Source organism: Carlito syrichta, unplaced genomic scaffold (assembly GCF_000164805.1).
Source record: "Carlito syrichta isolate Samal-C Ts95f unplaced genomic scaffold, Tarsius_syrichta-2.0.1 Scaffold304598, whole genome shotgun sequence".
In the NCBI taxonomy this organism is placed as follows: domain Eukaryota; kingdom Metazoa; phylum Chordata; class Mammalia; order Primates; family Tarsiidae; genus Carlito; species Carlito syrichta.
The window spans coordinates 1,066,555-1,083,201 of NW_007248694.1; the positions used below are offsets into that span (position 1 = coordinate 1,066,555).

At 53.2% G+C, this 16,647-nt stretch overlaps 1 protein-coding gene across 1 annotated transcript in view; it reads left to right on the top strand.

The window, feature by feature from the left end:
• SLC9A1 (solute carrier family 9 member A1) overlaps positions 1-15,012 on the top strand; it is a 51,779-nt gene extending 36,767 nt beyond the window's left edge. The window contains exons 2-12 of the mRNA XM_008060350.1: positions 2,127-2,587; positions 5,946-6,196; positions 7,264-7,481; positions 8,972-9,174; positions 10,770-10,859; positions 11,337-11,407; positions 11,530-11,703; positions 11,938-12,052; positions 12,258-12,359; positions 13,084-13,156; positions 13,768-15,012. Of these exons, the coding sequence (XP_008058541.1) occupies positions 2,127-2,587; positions 5,946-6,196; positions 7,264-7,481; positions 8,972-9,174; positions 10,770-10,859; positions 11,337-11,407; positions 11,530-11,703; positions 11,938-12,052; positions 12,258-12,359; positions 13,084-13,156; positions 13,768-14,105 (2,096 nt within the window). The 3' untranslated portion in view covers positions 14,106-15,012. The remainder of the gene's footprint in view (positions 1-2,126; positions 2,588-5,945; positions 6,197-7,263; positions 7,482-8,971; positions 9,175-10,769; positions 10,860-11,336; positions 11,408-11,529; positions 11,704-11,937; positions 12,053-12,257; positions 12,360-13,083; positions 13,157-13,767) is intronic.
• The last annotated feature ends 1,635 nt before the right edge of the window (positions 15,013-16,647 follow it).

The window sequence follows — 16,647 nt, forward strand, 5'->3', positions numbered from 1 at the left end:
CCGCGGGCTCAGGCAATCCACTCACCTCAGCCTCCCAAAGTGCTGGGATTACAGGCTGAGCCACCAAACCCAGCTAGTTGTCTCATTTTAAAGTGGTGGGAGAGGCTAGGCACGGTGGCTCAGGCCTGTAATCCCAGCACTTTGTGAGGCGGAAGCGAGAGGATTGCCTGAGCCCATGGGTTCAACACCAACCTGGGCAACATGGTAAGACCTGTCTCTACAATAAATCAAAAAATTAGCTGGGCATGGTGGCATGCGCCTATAGTTCCAGTTACTTGGAAGGCTGAGGCAGAAGGATCACCTGAGCCCAGCAGGTTGAGGCTGTGGTGGCTGTGAGCATGCACTTCAGCCTGGGCGACAGAGTGAGATTCCAACTCAACAACTCAAAAAAAAAAAAGTGATGAGAGAAAAAAGCCAAAGGAATAATAAAAGAAAAAAAAAAACAAAACAAAATAAAGTGAATAAAGTGGTGGGAGCTGGAAGCAGGATGGCAAATAGATTTTATCTCACAGGCCAAAACTGATTGCTGTTGACTTCTTGAGCCCTGTCTAGAGCAGCTATCTGGACTCAGCAGGAAATCCTGCTGTGATTATTTAGATGCCTGGGATTGGAGGTTGCTGTGTGTGCTCTTTAGGTTTACAGACCCTAGATCTTATTATCCTCAAGTTCCTTTTTGCACAGATATTCTTTGATTCTTCTGTGCTTTCTTCTCTGTCTTATGTCACTCTCTACCAGCCAGTTGTCTGCCTTCTGCTTAAACATTTCCATGATAGGGAACTCGCCATCTTCCCTATTGTTAGATTGTTTTTCCTCGTGTTGAGCTCACATCTGCCTCCCTGAACATGTGCCTGGAAAGATGCTTGGGTTCAGGCATAGGTGATGCCCTTTGGTGTTTGGAACCTGGGTAATCAATGTATAATTTCTGCCTTCTGGAGGTATATGGAATTGCTGCTTTCTTTTCTTTTTTCTTTTTTTTCTTTCTTTCTTTTTTTTTTGAGTTGGAGTACAGTGGCACAATCATGGCTGACCACAGCCTCGACCTCCTGGGCTTAGGTGATCCTTCTGCCTCAGCCTCCCGAGTAGCTGGGACTACAGGCGTGTGCCACCATGCCCAGCTGATTTTTAAAAAATTTTTATAGAGGCAAGTTGGATTCTCACTTTGTCGCCCAGGCTGGAGTAAAGTGGTATGCTCACAGCCATGGCAGCCTTGACCTGCTGAGCTCAGGTGATTCTTCTGCTTCAGCCTTCCACATGGCAGGAACCTCAGGCATGCACCACTACACTGGCTAATTTTTTGATTTATTATAGAATCAAGGTCTCGCGGTGTTGCTCAGGCTGGTCTCAAATCCCTGAGCTCAGGCAATCCTCTCACCACTGCCTTCCAAAGTGCTGGAATTACAGGCGTGAGCCACCATACCTGGCAGGACAAGGTCTTGCTATGTTGCTCAGCTAGTCTCAAACTCCTGGGCTCAAGTGAACCTCCCTCCTCAGCCTCCCAAAGTGCTGGGATTACAGATGTGAGCCACCGCAGAACTGCTGCTTTCTAATATTTTATGACAGTACCAGAGATAGCATCTGTATATCCTTTGAAAAAAACACTTTAAAAACATCATCACCAGCCGGGCTCGGTGGCTCAGCCTGTAATCCTGCGCCTTGGGAGGCTGAGGTGAGTGGATCGCCTGAGCCCGCGGGTTCAAGACCCACCTGGGCAACTTGACGAGACCTCATCTCTACAATAAATCGAAAATTAGCCGGGCGTGGTAGCGCGCGCCTGTAGTTCCAGCTACTTGGAAGGCTGAGGCAGAAGGATCGCCAGAGCCCAGCAGGTCGAGGCTGCGGTGGCCAGGAGTGGCCACTGCACTCCAGTCTGGGCGACAGAGTGAGACTCCAACTCAAAAAAAAAAACCATCATCACCTAGTTTGTTATAGCAACCCTGTGAAGCTGGTGTTCTCCTTCCATTTTACAGGCGAGGAAGCGGAGGCTCAGAGTTAACAGAGCGGCCCTCTGAGACCAAGCCTGAGCACCTCTCGCCAGCTGCGCTCCTCATCCCCGGTCCCGTCCCCAACCTTCTGTTTTCCTGGCTCCCCCGAAAGCCCACGGCCTCCCATTCTCTCGCCCTCCGCAGGTTTCCATGTGATACCCACTATCTCAAGCATCGTCCCGGAGAGCTGCCTGCTGATCGTGGTGGGGCTGCTGGTGGGGGGCCTGATCAAGGGCGTGGGCGAGACGCCCCCCTTCCTGCAGTCAGATGTCTTCTTCCTCTTCCTGCTGCCGCCCATCATCCTGGATGCGGGCTACTTCCTGCCATTGCGGCAGTTCACAGAGAACCTGGGGACCATCCTGATCTTCGCCGTGGTGGGCACTCTGTGGAACGCCTTCTTCCTGGGTGGCCTCATGTACGCCGTGTGCCTGGTAGGCGGTGAGCAGATCAACAACATCGGCCTCCTGGACAACCTGCTCTTTGGCAGCATCATCTCGGCTGTGGACCCTGTGGCCGTGCTGGCCGTCTTCGAGGAAATTCACATCAACGAGCTACTACATATCCTTGTCTTCGGGGAGTCCCTGCTCAATGATGCCGTCACTGTGGTGAGGGGCCGGAGCCATGCCCACATGCACACAGGGCACAGACCCGAATCCAGGCCTGAAGTGAATCCCTCATCCGCCCACTAATAATGGTCACAGAAATAGCCGAGGCCCATTCCTGCTTCCTGTGTGCCAGGCACCATGCTGAGCCCTTTGATGTGGGTTAGCTCATTTAATCTTCATGACAGCCTTAGGAGATACTTTTTATTCTCACTTTCCAGAGAAGGAAACAGGCCCAGAGAAGTGAGATAACTTGCTAGAATGTGATAGGACCATTCTGTGATTGAAGCAGGTCTGCCTGACTCCAGGGCCTGAGCTCTTGACCTTACTAGGTCGTATGCTCCCTCCTTGACATGCATTTTGATGTGATCTTGGACAAATTACTTATCCTCTCTGTGCCTCAGTTTCCTCTTTATAGACCATTTAACCTGTGAGAGGCCTTTCCACTGTTGTGGTGGCTATATCTTAAGTTCGAATTTGGTTTGTGCAGTGTCTGCACAGAGATTTATAGAAAGGGACCTTGTCTCCAAAACTTCTGGGAGGTGATTAGTAAAATGGGTTGACCTGTTTTGGTCACCTGCTTGCTGTGTGACCTTAAGCAAGTAACCATACCTCTCTGGTCCTCACTTTTGACAGCTGCAAAGTGGCACAGTATTAGTGCTTTCCTCCCAGATTCTGTACATGGTAGCACTATATGTGCCTGCACATGCCTTTCTTCCCAGCCAGTTTCCTTGGGTGTGCATGCACACCCATGTCATGTGGTAAGACACTCTCACTGCCTCCTAAGCTGGCCCCCTTAGAGAGCAGCTGCACACACAGGAAAGCACAAGGGTGCCTATGCATGCCCAGGCTATGCTCACACATGCACTCACTCTTCTGCACCCCCAGCCCCTCAGGAAATAACATTTCAGATTAAAGACAGGCTATTCAGCTGCTGACAATCTCAACTTCCTCTTCCTCCCCTGCCCCTCTTGCTGGCTCCTCATGGGTCTGGGTAGAGCAACAGACTGGCCTGAACAGGCAGGCCTCCATCCTGGTCTCTTCTAGCACCAACTCTTGCTCAGGGTTACTGCATGAGCCTCAGTTTCCCCATCTGTGACATTGCAGCACCCAGCCTGTCATCTTCCCACAGTTCTTGCAGGAGTTACACTAATATCTTTGAAGCAGGTGCCAAAAACAAAACTCTACTTAGGGGGATCTGGTGTTGGGGTTCAGGCTAGCACTGCTGGGGAGCTGTGGACATGGTTGCATTAGGTGGGCAACCTGGACTCCACCACTTTGGACCCACAGCCCCATCTCCTAAAGGCGGTGGCAGTGGTGGTAATGCTTGCTGGACTCAGTGCTTCCTGTCCAAATGTGTGTTTTCTCGCCTAATCTACACAGTAACTCCAGGAGGTGGCACTCTTATTACCCAGCTTTTTGAGGCGAGGAGGCTGAGGCACGAGAGCGTCCGTTAGCCTAAGTGATGTAGCTGGGGCTCACATCTCCATAGTCCGAGTTCAGAGCCCAAATGTTGACCACTGTGCTACACTGCCTCTCTGTAGTTCTAGTGACGGTAGTACCAGGCCAGAAAGGAGGACCTTCCCCTCTGTGCCCATTCCCCGGCCCATGTGGTAGACCATGAGGACTCATGCATCCCTTCAGGCCAGGAGTGAGTTTAGATGGTCCAGGGCTAAGAACATACCTATTCATGAGGCTATGTACTGCTGGGCCTTGCCCTGTCTCCTAAACAGCTGGGGCCAGACAGCACCAGGCCTGGCCAGTGCTTGACATCTCTCCGTCCTGCCTGGCCTACATCAGGCCTGTCTGGAGCTTTAGGCGTGGGTGAGAGTGCTCCATTTCCCAAGCAGTAAAGCTGGAGGATGCCCTGAGCTGCCTGGTCTCAGGTCTGTGCCCTGAAGCAGGTCACTCCTCTGCTCCAAGTCCTGGGGGCTTCGTAGTGTTCCCAGTCCTGGGTTCTCAGGTCTTATCCTCCCTCCCCCCAGGCCTGGAAGCTCCCCGCTGGTTCCTGGCAGAGCTGTTTAGGACTGGACTCAAGTAGGCCAGGCAGCCAGAGAGCAGCTGCTAGGAGGAGGCAGAACCTCAAAGCAGAGCCTACTGGGGAGGCCCCAGGCCATGGCCTCCGGGAACAAGTTCTGGGCCCAGTTCTAGTACTCACAGGCTGGGGGCCCTCTGGCATGTCATCTTGCTGCTCTGAGTGTCAGTTTAGCAAGGGAATGAATACCCTTGACCCACCTACTCATGGGGTTGTTGAGTGTCGACTAGGATAAAGACCGTCAAAAGACTTTAGTGTATGAAGTGCCACTGAAATATCTGACGATAGTGTTAAAGTGATCATCTGTTTCCCAGTCCAGGAGATGGGGACATCTCAGAAAGCTTCCAGTTCCTGTAGCATCTGAACTTGGCTGTTCATTGCAACCACCTGGGGAGCTTGTCAAATAGTGACTTCTGGGCCCCACCCCGGCGAGTCCAAGTCTGGTATGGCCTGGCCATGTGTATTTTCAAGGAGTCAGAGATTAAGAAATCCCATTCCAGTACATTGTCTGAACTTCCCGCTTTGTGCCGAAGGAGAGACTGAAACCCAGAGATGGGCACGATGTGCCCAAGATCAAGCAGTGAGAGGGATCACCTTCATAGTACCAGTAGTAGCTAACACTGCATCAGGCAAGGTTCTGAGTGCTTTATTAACTAATTTAGTCCTCACAACAGCCCTGTCAAGTTGGTACTCTTATAATTTTGTTCTTTTCCTCTTTTTTTTTTTTTGAGTCAGAATCTCACTCTGTTGCCCATCTTGACTTGCTGGGCTCAGGTGATCCTTTTGCCTCAGCCTTCCAAGTAGCTGGAGCTATAGGTGTGCCATCACACCCAGCTAATTTTTCTGGATTTATTGTAAAGACAAGGTCTCACCAAGTTGCCCAAGCTGGTCTTGAACCCATGGGCTCAGGCAGTCTTCTCACCTTGGCCTTCCAAAGTGCTGGGATTGCAGGCATGAGCCACCAGTCCCAGTGGTATTCCTGTGATTATCCTCATTTTATGGGTGGGAGAACTGAACACAGGGACCATGAATAATTTCCCCCTTGTACAGAGCTTGGAAGCGGCAGAACCAGGATTCTAGACCAGACAGTTTAACTCCAGTGTCTGTGCCCTTCAGCAGTGTGGCATGTTGTAGGCCCACAGAAGCCCCTCTGGCTCTAGGCTGTGGTTTTAAGTACCTGCTTGGCATTAGGGTTTCTCTGCTACCATGTGGCCTTTTCTTGTGGCCATGGTCAAAGGAGGGGATGGGATCACTCTGGGTGGACCCCAGGGAACCATGGGGCCAGAGCCCTTTCCTTCCACCCACCAGCCTGTACACCCTCTCCAGGTCCTGTATCACCTCTTTGAGGAGTTTGCCAACTACGACCACGTGGGCATCGTGGACATCGTCCTTGGGTTCCTGAGCTTCTTCGTGGTGGCCCTAGGCGGGGTGTTTGTGGGCGTGGTCTACGGGGTCATTGCAGCCTTCACCTCTCGGTTCACCTCCCATATCCGCGTCATCGAGCCGCTCTTCGTCTTCCTCTACAGCTACATGGCCTACCTATCAGCTGAGCTCTTCCATCTGTCCGGTATCATGGCGTAAGTCTGAGTGTGGCAGGCAGCGGACTTGATGGGGGGTTGCCAGCTTGCATTCCCCAGACTGAGAGTCATGGAGCTCCCCAGGGCCCAGCCTCTAGCCCTAGGGATGTAACACAAGCTGCAGGTTCAGACTTGCTTGTAAGCTACTTAAATTGCCAAGCTCATTGGAGATGTCCTAAAAGAAGGACACTTCTGCTGGGCTCTGTGGGATCCAGGAATCTGGAGAGGGCCTTTCTGGCTGTGAAAAGGTGAGACAATCAAGGTCTGCATTAGGGCAATGCAGGGCAAAGGAGGGCAGAACCTTGGAAACTGCTAAGCTTAAAGTTTGGGAACATCTCTGCCCTACTGCTTCTTCCCTTCATTTGTTTCACAGAGAGTCCCATGACTCTTGCTGGACACAGGTACTCACTCGCTCCTCCACCAGTAAGGGGGCTAAAGTCTTCTGTTGAAGTGGGGAGTCTCACCAGGCCCGAGTCATGGAGATCCAGAGCCTCTGCTGGATCTCGAAGTTGAGGGAGTAGGATTTGGAGAGGCAGCAAGGTGGGAAGGTATTCTGGTGCAGATGCAACTCAGGGTAATGGCAAGGAGGCCTGGCTCACAGCACAGCCAGATGTGGGCACCAGGTAGGGAGTACTTGGGCTGCTGTTGGAGACAAAGTTTTCTGTGAGGATCCCTGTGCATCAAGGGGATGCCACACTTGGGAATAAGTCCAAGAGACCACGATGTGTGTTATGAACTCTCATTGGGCAGAGGGGCAGTGTGACTGTGACGTGAAAGTGCAGGCCATGGAGTTGACAAAGCATAGTTTGCATCTGAGCCCTGCTGCCCACTAGTAGCCTGACCCCGGGCAGGTGACTTTATCTCCCCTGGAGACAGATCTCTCCTGAAAGATGCAAGAATACATTGGTGCCTGTAGGGTCGATGTGAGAGTTGGGTGGGAGCAAGTGTGTGAGGCCCACAGTGGGCATCTGGCTCACAGAGTAGCTCAGTACATGCACCTTCATCGTGGCGCTGTCAGCCCGGCGGTGGAGGTGCAGTTCAACTCAGCCCACTCTTCCCCAACCCAGACTCATTGCCTCGGGAGTGGTGATGCGCCCCTACGTGGAAGCCAACATCTCCCACAAGTCCCACACCACCATCAAATACTTCCTGAAGATGTGGAGCAGTGTCAGCGAGACCCTCATCTTCATCTTCCTCGGGGTTTCCACAGTGGCTGGTTCCCACCACTGGAACTGGACCTTTGTCATCAGCACACTGCTCTTCTGCCTCATCGCCCGAGTCCTGGGTGAGGGGCGGGCAGGGCCAGGTCGGGGGTGGGGGAGGCCGTGAGATGTGTGTCGTGTGGAGGAGCTGGGCTGTGAGGGGTGTGTGTGTGGTGTATGGTGTGTGGTTGTATGAAGGACTGTGCATTGTATGAAGGAATATGGTGTGTATTTGTGTGTGTGTGTGGTGTATGTACAGTGTGCTGTATGAAGGACTATGGTGTGTGTGTGTATGTATGTGTGTGGTGTGTAGCACATTGTGTGGAGGGGCCGGGTTGTGTATATGTGGTATGTGTGTGGTGGGGGAACCTTGGTTGACTCCTGGCTGTTCCCAGCACAGCTGGACAGGAGGGGCTTCCACATTCCTTCTCTCTGCAATGCTGACGTCGTGATGGGCCTTGAGGGGGAAGAAACCAGTACTCAGAATGACTCTGTGATCTCTGGAGACAGAGTTGTGTTATATCAGAGTGAAGGGGGTCTGAACCTGTGGGTTTTCTGAGAAGGGGACACAGGTCTGTGGCCCTAAGCTGAGTGCTCTCTGTGTTGTCTTAGGCACAGATGACATAAGCATTTGCAAAGCCACTGCAGCTCAGTGTGCACATGGGTCCTCGGGTTCCACCCACACGTGCCAGACACACCCCACCTTAGTGACTGGATCACTTCCTCTCTGGATCTCACTCACTTCCTCTCTAAGATGAGGGTTAGGTCTATGGTCCCCAAGCCTGGCTGGGTGTCACATTTACTTGGTGTACTTCTAAAAATCCCCTTTAGTCCTGAGCCTCATTCTCCAGGGATTCTGGTTCTGTGGGTAGATGTTGGACCCATCCCTCTGCATCTTTCATTTTTGTTGTTGAGTCGAAGTCTCTGTCGCCCAGGTTGGAGTGCATTGGCATGATCACCTGGCTCACTGCTGTCTCAACTCCCTCAGGAGATCTTTCTGCCTCAGCTTCTCGAGTAGCTGTGACTACAGGTGCACACCACCATGCCTGGCTAACTTTTTTTTTTTTTTGTAGAGATAAAGTCTCGCTATGTTGTCCGGAATGGTCTTGAACTCCTGGGCTCAAGCGATCTTCCTGCCTCACCTTTCCAAAGTGCTGGGATTACATGTGTGAGCCACTGCCCCCAGCATCTTTCATGTTTTATTATGAAAAATGTCAAATTTGTAGAGGAGTAGAGAGAATGGAATAATGATCCCTCATGTACCTCTCATATTTAGCAAGTATCAACTTGTGATCAATCTTGTTTCATCTTTTCTCTTCCCTCACCCCACCGTCCATCCTCCAGCCACTAGAGATCTCTGTGGCACCTTGAAAGCTCATCCAGATTGGGGAACCCCCTTAAGGATCCACCTAGCTCTTGGATTGAGGGATTCAGCACCCTGGGCTGAGGCAGCCCAGTTAGGTGGGCTTAGCAGTGGAGACTTCTTGAATACGCAGAGAAGTTACTGGTGTAGAAGCCAGAAAAGGCTGGGGACAGCCTGACTTGACCTCTCATCTACCCCTCCCCACCGCAGGTGTGCTGGGCCTGACCTGGTTCATCAACAAGTTTCGCATCGTGAAGCTGACCCCCAAGGACCAGTTCATCATTGCCTACGGGGGCCTGCGAGGGGCCATTGCCTTCTCCCTGGGCTACCTCTTGGACAAGAAGCACTTCCCCATGTGTGACCTGTTCCTCACTGCCATCATCACTGTTATCTTCTTCACCGTCTTTGTGCAGGTGCTGGGCCAGAGTGGAGCAGACCCTTGCCTTGGGGACCTTACGCTGTTCCTATGGAAAGAGGAAAGTGTATGACTCCAAGTGGGGCTGTGGATTCTAGTCCCAGCTCCACCGCAGACTTGCTGCATGACCTGAGACAAGTCAGTCCCTCTTTCTGGGCCTCAGTTTCCTTCACTGTAAATTGAGAGTTGTAATAATGAGTCATTGCAAAGTGACTGATCAGTGTAAAGTAACCAGAATGCCACCTGACTTAATTAGGAGTTGAGGTAGCAGTAAGAGAAGTGGGTACAGACAGCAGGCCCGAGATTTGCCTTTGCCATCAGCTCACTGTAGGGCTATAGGCAAGAGATTTAGTATGTTAGGACCTGAGTTTCTGCATCAGTAACATGGGAATAATAGCACAACATGGGGAACTGGAAAGGGCTCTGAGCCAGGCAGCGGGAGGCCTGGAGTCCGCCCTGGTTCTGCTGCTGTGTCTTTGTGACCCTGGAAAAGACCCTCCCTTCTCTGGATCTCAGCCCCCATCTGTGAAGTGAGGGAACTGGGCAAGATGATCCCCAGGAATTCTTCCAACCTTCTGGTCAGTGATTTCTGTGCATTTAAATGACCTAGGCTTAGCTGAGAGCCACCCTTCTGCCCAGAGTCCCCAAGGAAACCCAGACTGGGATGGTGTAGATTGTTCTGCCTTAATTGAATCTCTGTGACCTTGGGCAAGTGAGAAACACTATCTGGACCTCGATTTGTTTACCATCCCCTCTATCTTTGCTGGGCACTGATCCTCGGAAAGCCCTATATGGAACATATCTGCCTTCTCAAGAGAAAAAAAGATAGCAGAAACCTCCTGGGGCTGGCTTATTTTCTGTCCTTTAAAAGGAGAGGAACTGTCTCTTTTGTCCTCTTGCTCTACTTCCATCTTAAAAAATATTTTTTTCACCTTGACTTTGCAGTTACATGTGCTAATGGTTTTCTAAGCCCATTTTCATTGAAGGCAGCATTGGGGTGGGGACTCCCTCTGAAGCCAGCCTTCCTGAGTTTGACTTTTGGCTCTACTGCTTCTGTGGGACCTTTGAAAGTTGCTTAACCTCTCTGAGCCTAAGTTTCCACATCTGTAAAATGGGGACAATGAAGAGACCCACCTCTAAATGTGGTTGTGGGTATTGAAAAGAGTACTATTAGAAAACTTACAACTGGGTCTGCCACATGACAGGTGTGCAAACTCCCTAGCAGTCTTGTGAAGGAGACAGGGCAGAGGTGATCCTTCTGTATGCGAGGAGGCCTGACTTCCTTGGGGTTGCAGAGTGAGTCTAGTGAAGCCTGCATTTGAACTTAGCCTCTTTGACCCCTGGCCCAGACTAGATGACAAGCATGAGGGCCATTCAGCTGTCAAACCTCTGGCCATGTCTCCAGGAAGAAGAAAGTCTTCAGTTCCTGACTTTAGATAAGTGCTAGGATGGAGATTGGGGAAGTCTAACCCCACTGGGTCCTGGAAGAGAGCCGAGCAGAGAGGGTCCTAGCCTCAGGGATCCTGGGGGAAGTGGGAGGTTCCACAGCCTCCCTGCAGAAATGGAGTGCTTGACATCCACCTGTTCCCCCAGGGAATGACTATTCGGCCCTTGGTAGACCTGTTGGCTGTGAAGAAAAAGCAAGAGACAAAGCGCTCCATCAACGAGGAGATCCACACCCAGGTACTGGATGCTGGGGGCTGGGCCCTCAGTGCAGGAGAAGGCTCGGGGAGCAGGGGAGCAGCTAGGCCTCAAGTGTCCACCCTTAGTCAGCCCCATGCTCTTTCTTGCCAGTGCTGGGGTGCTCCCTTGAGGCCACCAGGGTCTAGCCATAGGGAAGATGTAGTATGGACAACTGGGAGCCTGAGGAGGGGGCATTATTCCATTTTGCCCCTAGTTGGAACTGGTCCCAGGTATTGGACACAGGTGGGCTCAGAGAAGGGGGCTCACCCAAACACCAGGGCAGAAGGTTCGAGGTGCCTCAAGTTGGTTCCACTGGGGTTCTGAATGAGTGAGGTGTAGGTGCCACCTCCTGGCTACTCCTGGAACTACAGGGCTGGGCCTCGCAGAACTCCAACTCAGGAGGAAGGGGGCTATTCAGAGGTCTTGGTAGGGAGGCGTCCAACAGTGAGCCTTGACCTGGCACTGGACCCATTTCAGTTCCTGGACCACCTTCTGACAGGCATCGAGGACATCTGTGGTCACTATGGCCACCACCACTGGAAGGATAAGTAGGTGGCAGTCCTGGTGGGCGGGCAGGTGAGCAGGGAGGGGCCGGTGGGGGTCTCCCAGGGCCTGGGGATCTCCCCGCCCCTGGGAGCTAGCTCTATCCATCTCCTTCCTCCTACCACAGGCTCAACCGGTTTAATAAGAAGTACGTGAAGAAGTGTCTGATCGCCGGTGAGCGCTCCAAGGAGCCCCAGCTCATCGCCTTCTATCACAAGATGGAGATGAAGCAGGCCATCGAACTGGTGGAAAGCGGGGGCATGGGCAAGATCCCCTCTGCCGTCTCTACTGTCTCCATGCAGTGAGTGTCAAGGGCCAACTGGGCAGCTTCCACACCCACACACCAGCCCCTTGATGGGGTGTCTCTGCCACTTGTGTCAGGGTGGACGAGAGAGCTGTGAGGCCACACCAAGGGCCTGAGGCCTCAGTTGCCTACCTGGGCCATGCCTAGGGTAACCTCCTTCGGGCCCAGCCCAGCAGGCTCCAGCGGTTGGAAGAATTTTCTTGGGACCTAACCTGTGCTCTGTTGTCCCAGGAATATCCACCCCAAGTCCCTAACTGCTGAGCGCATCCTGCCAGCACTGTCCAAGGACAAAGAGGAGGAGATACGCAAAATCCTGAGGAACAACTTGCAGAAGACCAGGCAACGGGTGAGGGTCTGCAGCCTGGTCCGACTCCCCAACAGCAGAGGAACCCTGTACCCCTTTCCATGGTAGCCCTGCCCTGCATGTGCCCCTTGGCCCCCACTCCAGAGCCCCAGCCCGGCCTCTGCCCTGCCCTGCCCCCTACACATGGTCAGAGCCTTCCAGGCCAGCTTCCAGGGTCTGCCCTACCCTGACACTGTTCCTCCCACAGCTTCGGTCCTACAACAGACACACGCTGGTGGCAGACCCCTACGAGGAGGCCTGGAACCAGATGCTGCTCCGGAGGCAGAAGGCCCGGCAGCTGGAGCAGAAGGTGCTGCCTTTCTCTGAGAATCTGAGTTCTTCCCGCTCCACCACGCCCCCTGAGGAAAAGTGCCCATTCTAGAAACAGAGAGTTTGACTTTCGAGGATGCTTGTTGATGGTGGAAAGGTTTGAGCTCAATCCCAAGGGCATGGAAAGCCTAAGCAAGGGAGTGACGGGGGTGGGAGTTGCCTGGCTTAGGGCGGTGGCAGGGGAGATGGAGAGGAGTGGGTAGATTTAAGGGACGTTGAGGAGATGGAACTAGCAAGACTTGGTCATCAGTTTGAGGTGGGCTGAGGGAAGAGAAGGAGTCAAGGGTCACTTCCAGGCTTCTGACTGGGGGAGTTGAGAGAGGTGACTGCCACAGGGGACCTCAAGGAAAGAACAAGATTTCAAATGAAGGTGAGGAGCTGAGCTCAGTGTCAACTTGTTGGATTTGAGATACTTGGGGACCCTTGGGGCCCAAATGTCCACTCCTGAGTTGGCTTTGTGGGTCTGGAACCTCAGGGCAGGGGTAGGATGGAGCTAGAGGCTGGCGCAGTGCAGGTGTGTTCTAGGCTGCCCAGGGAGGTCGCTTGACGAGAGCCTAGTACAAGCCCTCAGGAACCCCTCAAGGACCAGCGTGAGTGCCTATAAGGAAGTGGGAGCAAGCACCCCTAGCATGCCAAAGGAGGGTACACAGAGGGGCTGCCTCTGCCCAGCTGCCTGCGCTCACTCCGTCTGCTCTCTCTGTCAGATCAACAACTACCTGACGGTGCCGGCCCACAAGCTGGACTCACCAACCATGTCGCGGGCCCGCATTGGCTCAGGTAAGGGGCCTGGCAAGGGGCCTCCGGGCTAGGGGCTTCATGCCACCTCCTGAGGAAGAGGTTCCCATAGGAATGGGCCTCAAAGCCAGTGGGGAGGACAGACCTCACCCTTGCCGACCTCAGGGCCTCTTCCCAAGCCATGAGCTGCTTCTGTGTCAAGTGGGGCTAGAGGTTCACAAGAGGGGGCAGAATGGCCCTGCTGCCATCCCCAGGGACAAAGATGCTCTCAGCAAGGCTCTTGCTGAGGACTGAGGAGGGAGCTAGAAGCAGCCAGGGCACCTGGCCAGGAGGCAGACAGAAGGCTTGCACCTCTGGGTTCTCTAGCATGTGTGGGAAAATAGGGGGAGGCCTTCTCGAAGGACTGAGCCCCAGGGCAGACAGTGACTCAGGGAAGAGCCCCGATTCTTGACCTGTGAAGGGGCACCTCCAAGATCCCCTGGTCGGAGCAGAGGGCCCCAATCTGAGGAAGAAGAGAGGTGGGATGCAAGGCCATAAAGCCCCATATGGACGGGGTTCTGAGTCACGTCGGGATGCCTGCACTCGCAGGAAGCCTGTGGGTGGTGCTGGGGCTGAGGAGCAGAACCCAGCTGTGCCTTGCTCTTGGTCCCCAGACCCTCTGGCCTACGAGCCCAAGGCAGACTTGCCCGTCATCACCATCGACCCAGCCTCCCCACAGTCACCGGAGTCTGTGGACTTGGTGAACGAGGAGCTGAAAGGCAAGATCTTGGGGCTGAGCCAGGACCCAGCAAGGGTGGCCGAGGACGACGACGATGATGACGGGGGCATCATGATGCGGAGCAAGGAGACTTCGTCCCCAGGCACTGACGATGTCTTCACCCCTGGGCCGAGTGACAGCCCCAGCTCCCAGAGGATACAGCGCTGCCTCAGTGACCCAGGCCCCCACCCCGAACCTGGGGAGGGAGAGCCGTTCATCCCCAAGGGGCAGTAGCGCCAGCGCCAGCGGGCAGCATCCGTTTCATCGTAGACTCTCCCACCAGAGCAGGGGCTGCTGGGGCTCCCCTCACCCTTCTTGATCTGGATTGGCCCTGCCCCCTCCCCACTGCATGGCAGCTGGGCCCACAGCCCCAGCACAGCACGGCTTCCTCTGCCTCGTGGGAAGGGTCCTCCCCACTAGAACTGCCTCCCGATCCATTTGGCAGAACTGCTGGGGCTGGTGAGGCGTGCCCGGCCTCTTCCCCAGATCCAGGCCCTCTCCCTTACCTGGACTAGGACCTCAGAGGCCCCTCCCTCTGCCTCATCACCCTCCTCATTCAGACCAATCTTAATTTCTAACCAAAGAGTCTCTGGCTCAGCTGTGGCCCCATCCTTCCTAGGCCAGGCCCTCCTGATACCAGGCATGTGGCTGGGGAAAGGATCACTGACCATAGGGGTCTAACCCTCCTTCTGCCAGCCCTGTCACCCTGGCCGGCCACTGGACTTGTCCTCACTCAGAGCTGCAGGCTGAAGGCATCTCTGAGCTTCTCTGCTTGGAGCTGGGGCATTGTGTACCGTGATGCTGACATGATCCAGAGCTTTCTGAACTGTGCTCATACGGGGACCACTGGGCTCTTCAGGGGCTGCTGCCAGGGGAGAGACTGCTTGGGACTCTAGAATGACTGCCTTTTTCTGTTTTGTTTGTTCACACTTCCATGTAGGATCCTGTTTGCACAGAGGACACTCCTGTTTTTAAAGCATTTTGAAAACCCCTTGCCAAACAGAGCTCCCTCCTCCCACTCCAGAGAATTACCCCTCATTTATGCCTGTCTGTCCAACCCCCTCTCCTGCTGGGCTTGCAACTGGTACAGGAAGCCCCTGATTTTAGAAGTGACCCCTCACCCTAATCAAGAGTCTCTCCAACCTCACAGATGCTGGGCCTCCCTCGTGCTTGCCTGGGTTCTTGGGCCTGATCCTTAGTTCCTGCTGGTCTGGCCTGCCCTCACTCCTAGGTTGGCCCCTGGAACCGCTCCCTCCTGTGTTCACACCCAGCTTGCTGTGGAGCTCAGTCTTGGGGGAGAAAGCCTCCCTCTGGGGCTCCTGCCCCCAGGGCTGGTGGGTGGGACAGAAGCCTGGGTCCCAGAGGCCTTTGCTCACAGGTGGTCCCAGCTCCTTAACCCCGCCATGACCAGGCCCAGGCTTATTGGTGTTTGTCCTTCCCCTGGGATACTCCCTCCCCCAGGATTGTGCAATAGTCAGAGTGTCCCTCTTTCCAGTGGGCTGGGCTCTGGGTCCTCAGCCTGTCTATCCTCCTCTCCATGCAAGTGCTATTTTGAGCAGGAGTCACCATGCAAGGATGATGTCGGCAACCATGTACAAAGCCATCGCAGCTGCTGCCACTCTACCGCCTATACAAAAGAAACTGAATCTTTTTCATATTCTAATAAATCAATGTGAGTTTTTGATAGAGTCAAGGGCTGCTTCCTGGGGAAAAGGGGCTTGAGGAAGAAGTATGGCCTGGGGGCCTGAAGTACTTGGCAGAAACGCCCAATAGCTATCAGCTGCTAGTGTGGTTATTCCCACATGCCAGGCACCCAGATACACCAGGAGCCCTCAGTCCAGTGGAGGACACCTGCATTAATCAAATATCCACACAGACTGGAAAAACCCAGTGTGTTTGTGAGAAATGTGAATAAGTGGGGGAAGGGAGGGAAGGAGGGGATGGTGAAGACTTCCTGAGTAAGTGATGTCTGAGAGGACTGAAGAATGAGTTGAGGTAACCAGGTGGAGAAAGACTCAGAGAGTTCTCAGGTATTCAAGTTGGGAGCTGTGTACGTGAACAACCTGGGGTCTGAGAAAAGGTCAAGTGTCTGGGTCAAAGTGATGGCAGGGGAGGCAAGAATAGGACCTTGTGGTCCATGGTTAAGATTTTGGTCTTTATACTAAAGGCAGTGGAAAGTCATTGAAGTCCTTGTGTTCTCGCCTGTAAAAGGGGGTAGTAACCCCAGATGAAATGTGCTCAGGTGTATACAGGTTGAGCATCCTTAATCTGAAAATCCGAATGCTCCAGAATCCAGAACTTTTTAAGCGCCATCATGCCACAAGTGGAAAATTCTACACCTGACCTCAAATGACAGGTCACAGTCAAAACTTTATTTCATGCACATAATTACTTTAAATACTAATGTTTTCTAATAATATTGTTTTAAAGATTACCTTTAGGCTATGTGTATAAGCTGTATATGAAACACAAATGAATTTTGTGTTTAGACTTGGATCCCATCCACAAGGCGTCTCACTGTATGTACGAATATTCCAAAGTCAGAAACACTTCTGCTTGCAAGCATTTCGGGTAAGGGATACTCAACCTATCATGGGGTCAGTTCAGCAGTTGCTGGACCCCGAAGTGCACTTATAGAAATGACCACCAGAGGTCAGTGGGGCCTTGGCATACTCCTCAGGCAGCCTTCAAACCTGGGCAGTATAGGAAAGCATCTCTTTTGTCTAGCCTGGGACCTGAGTATGGAGCTGGTTTGACTCATGAAATCTGAAGTGGT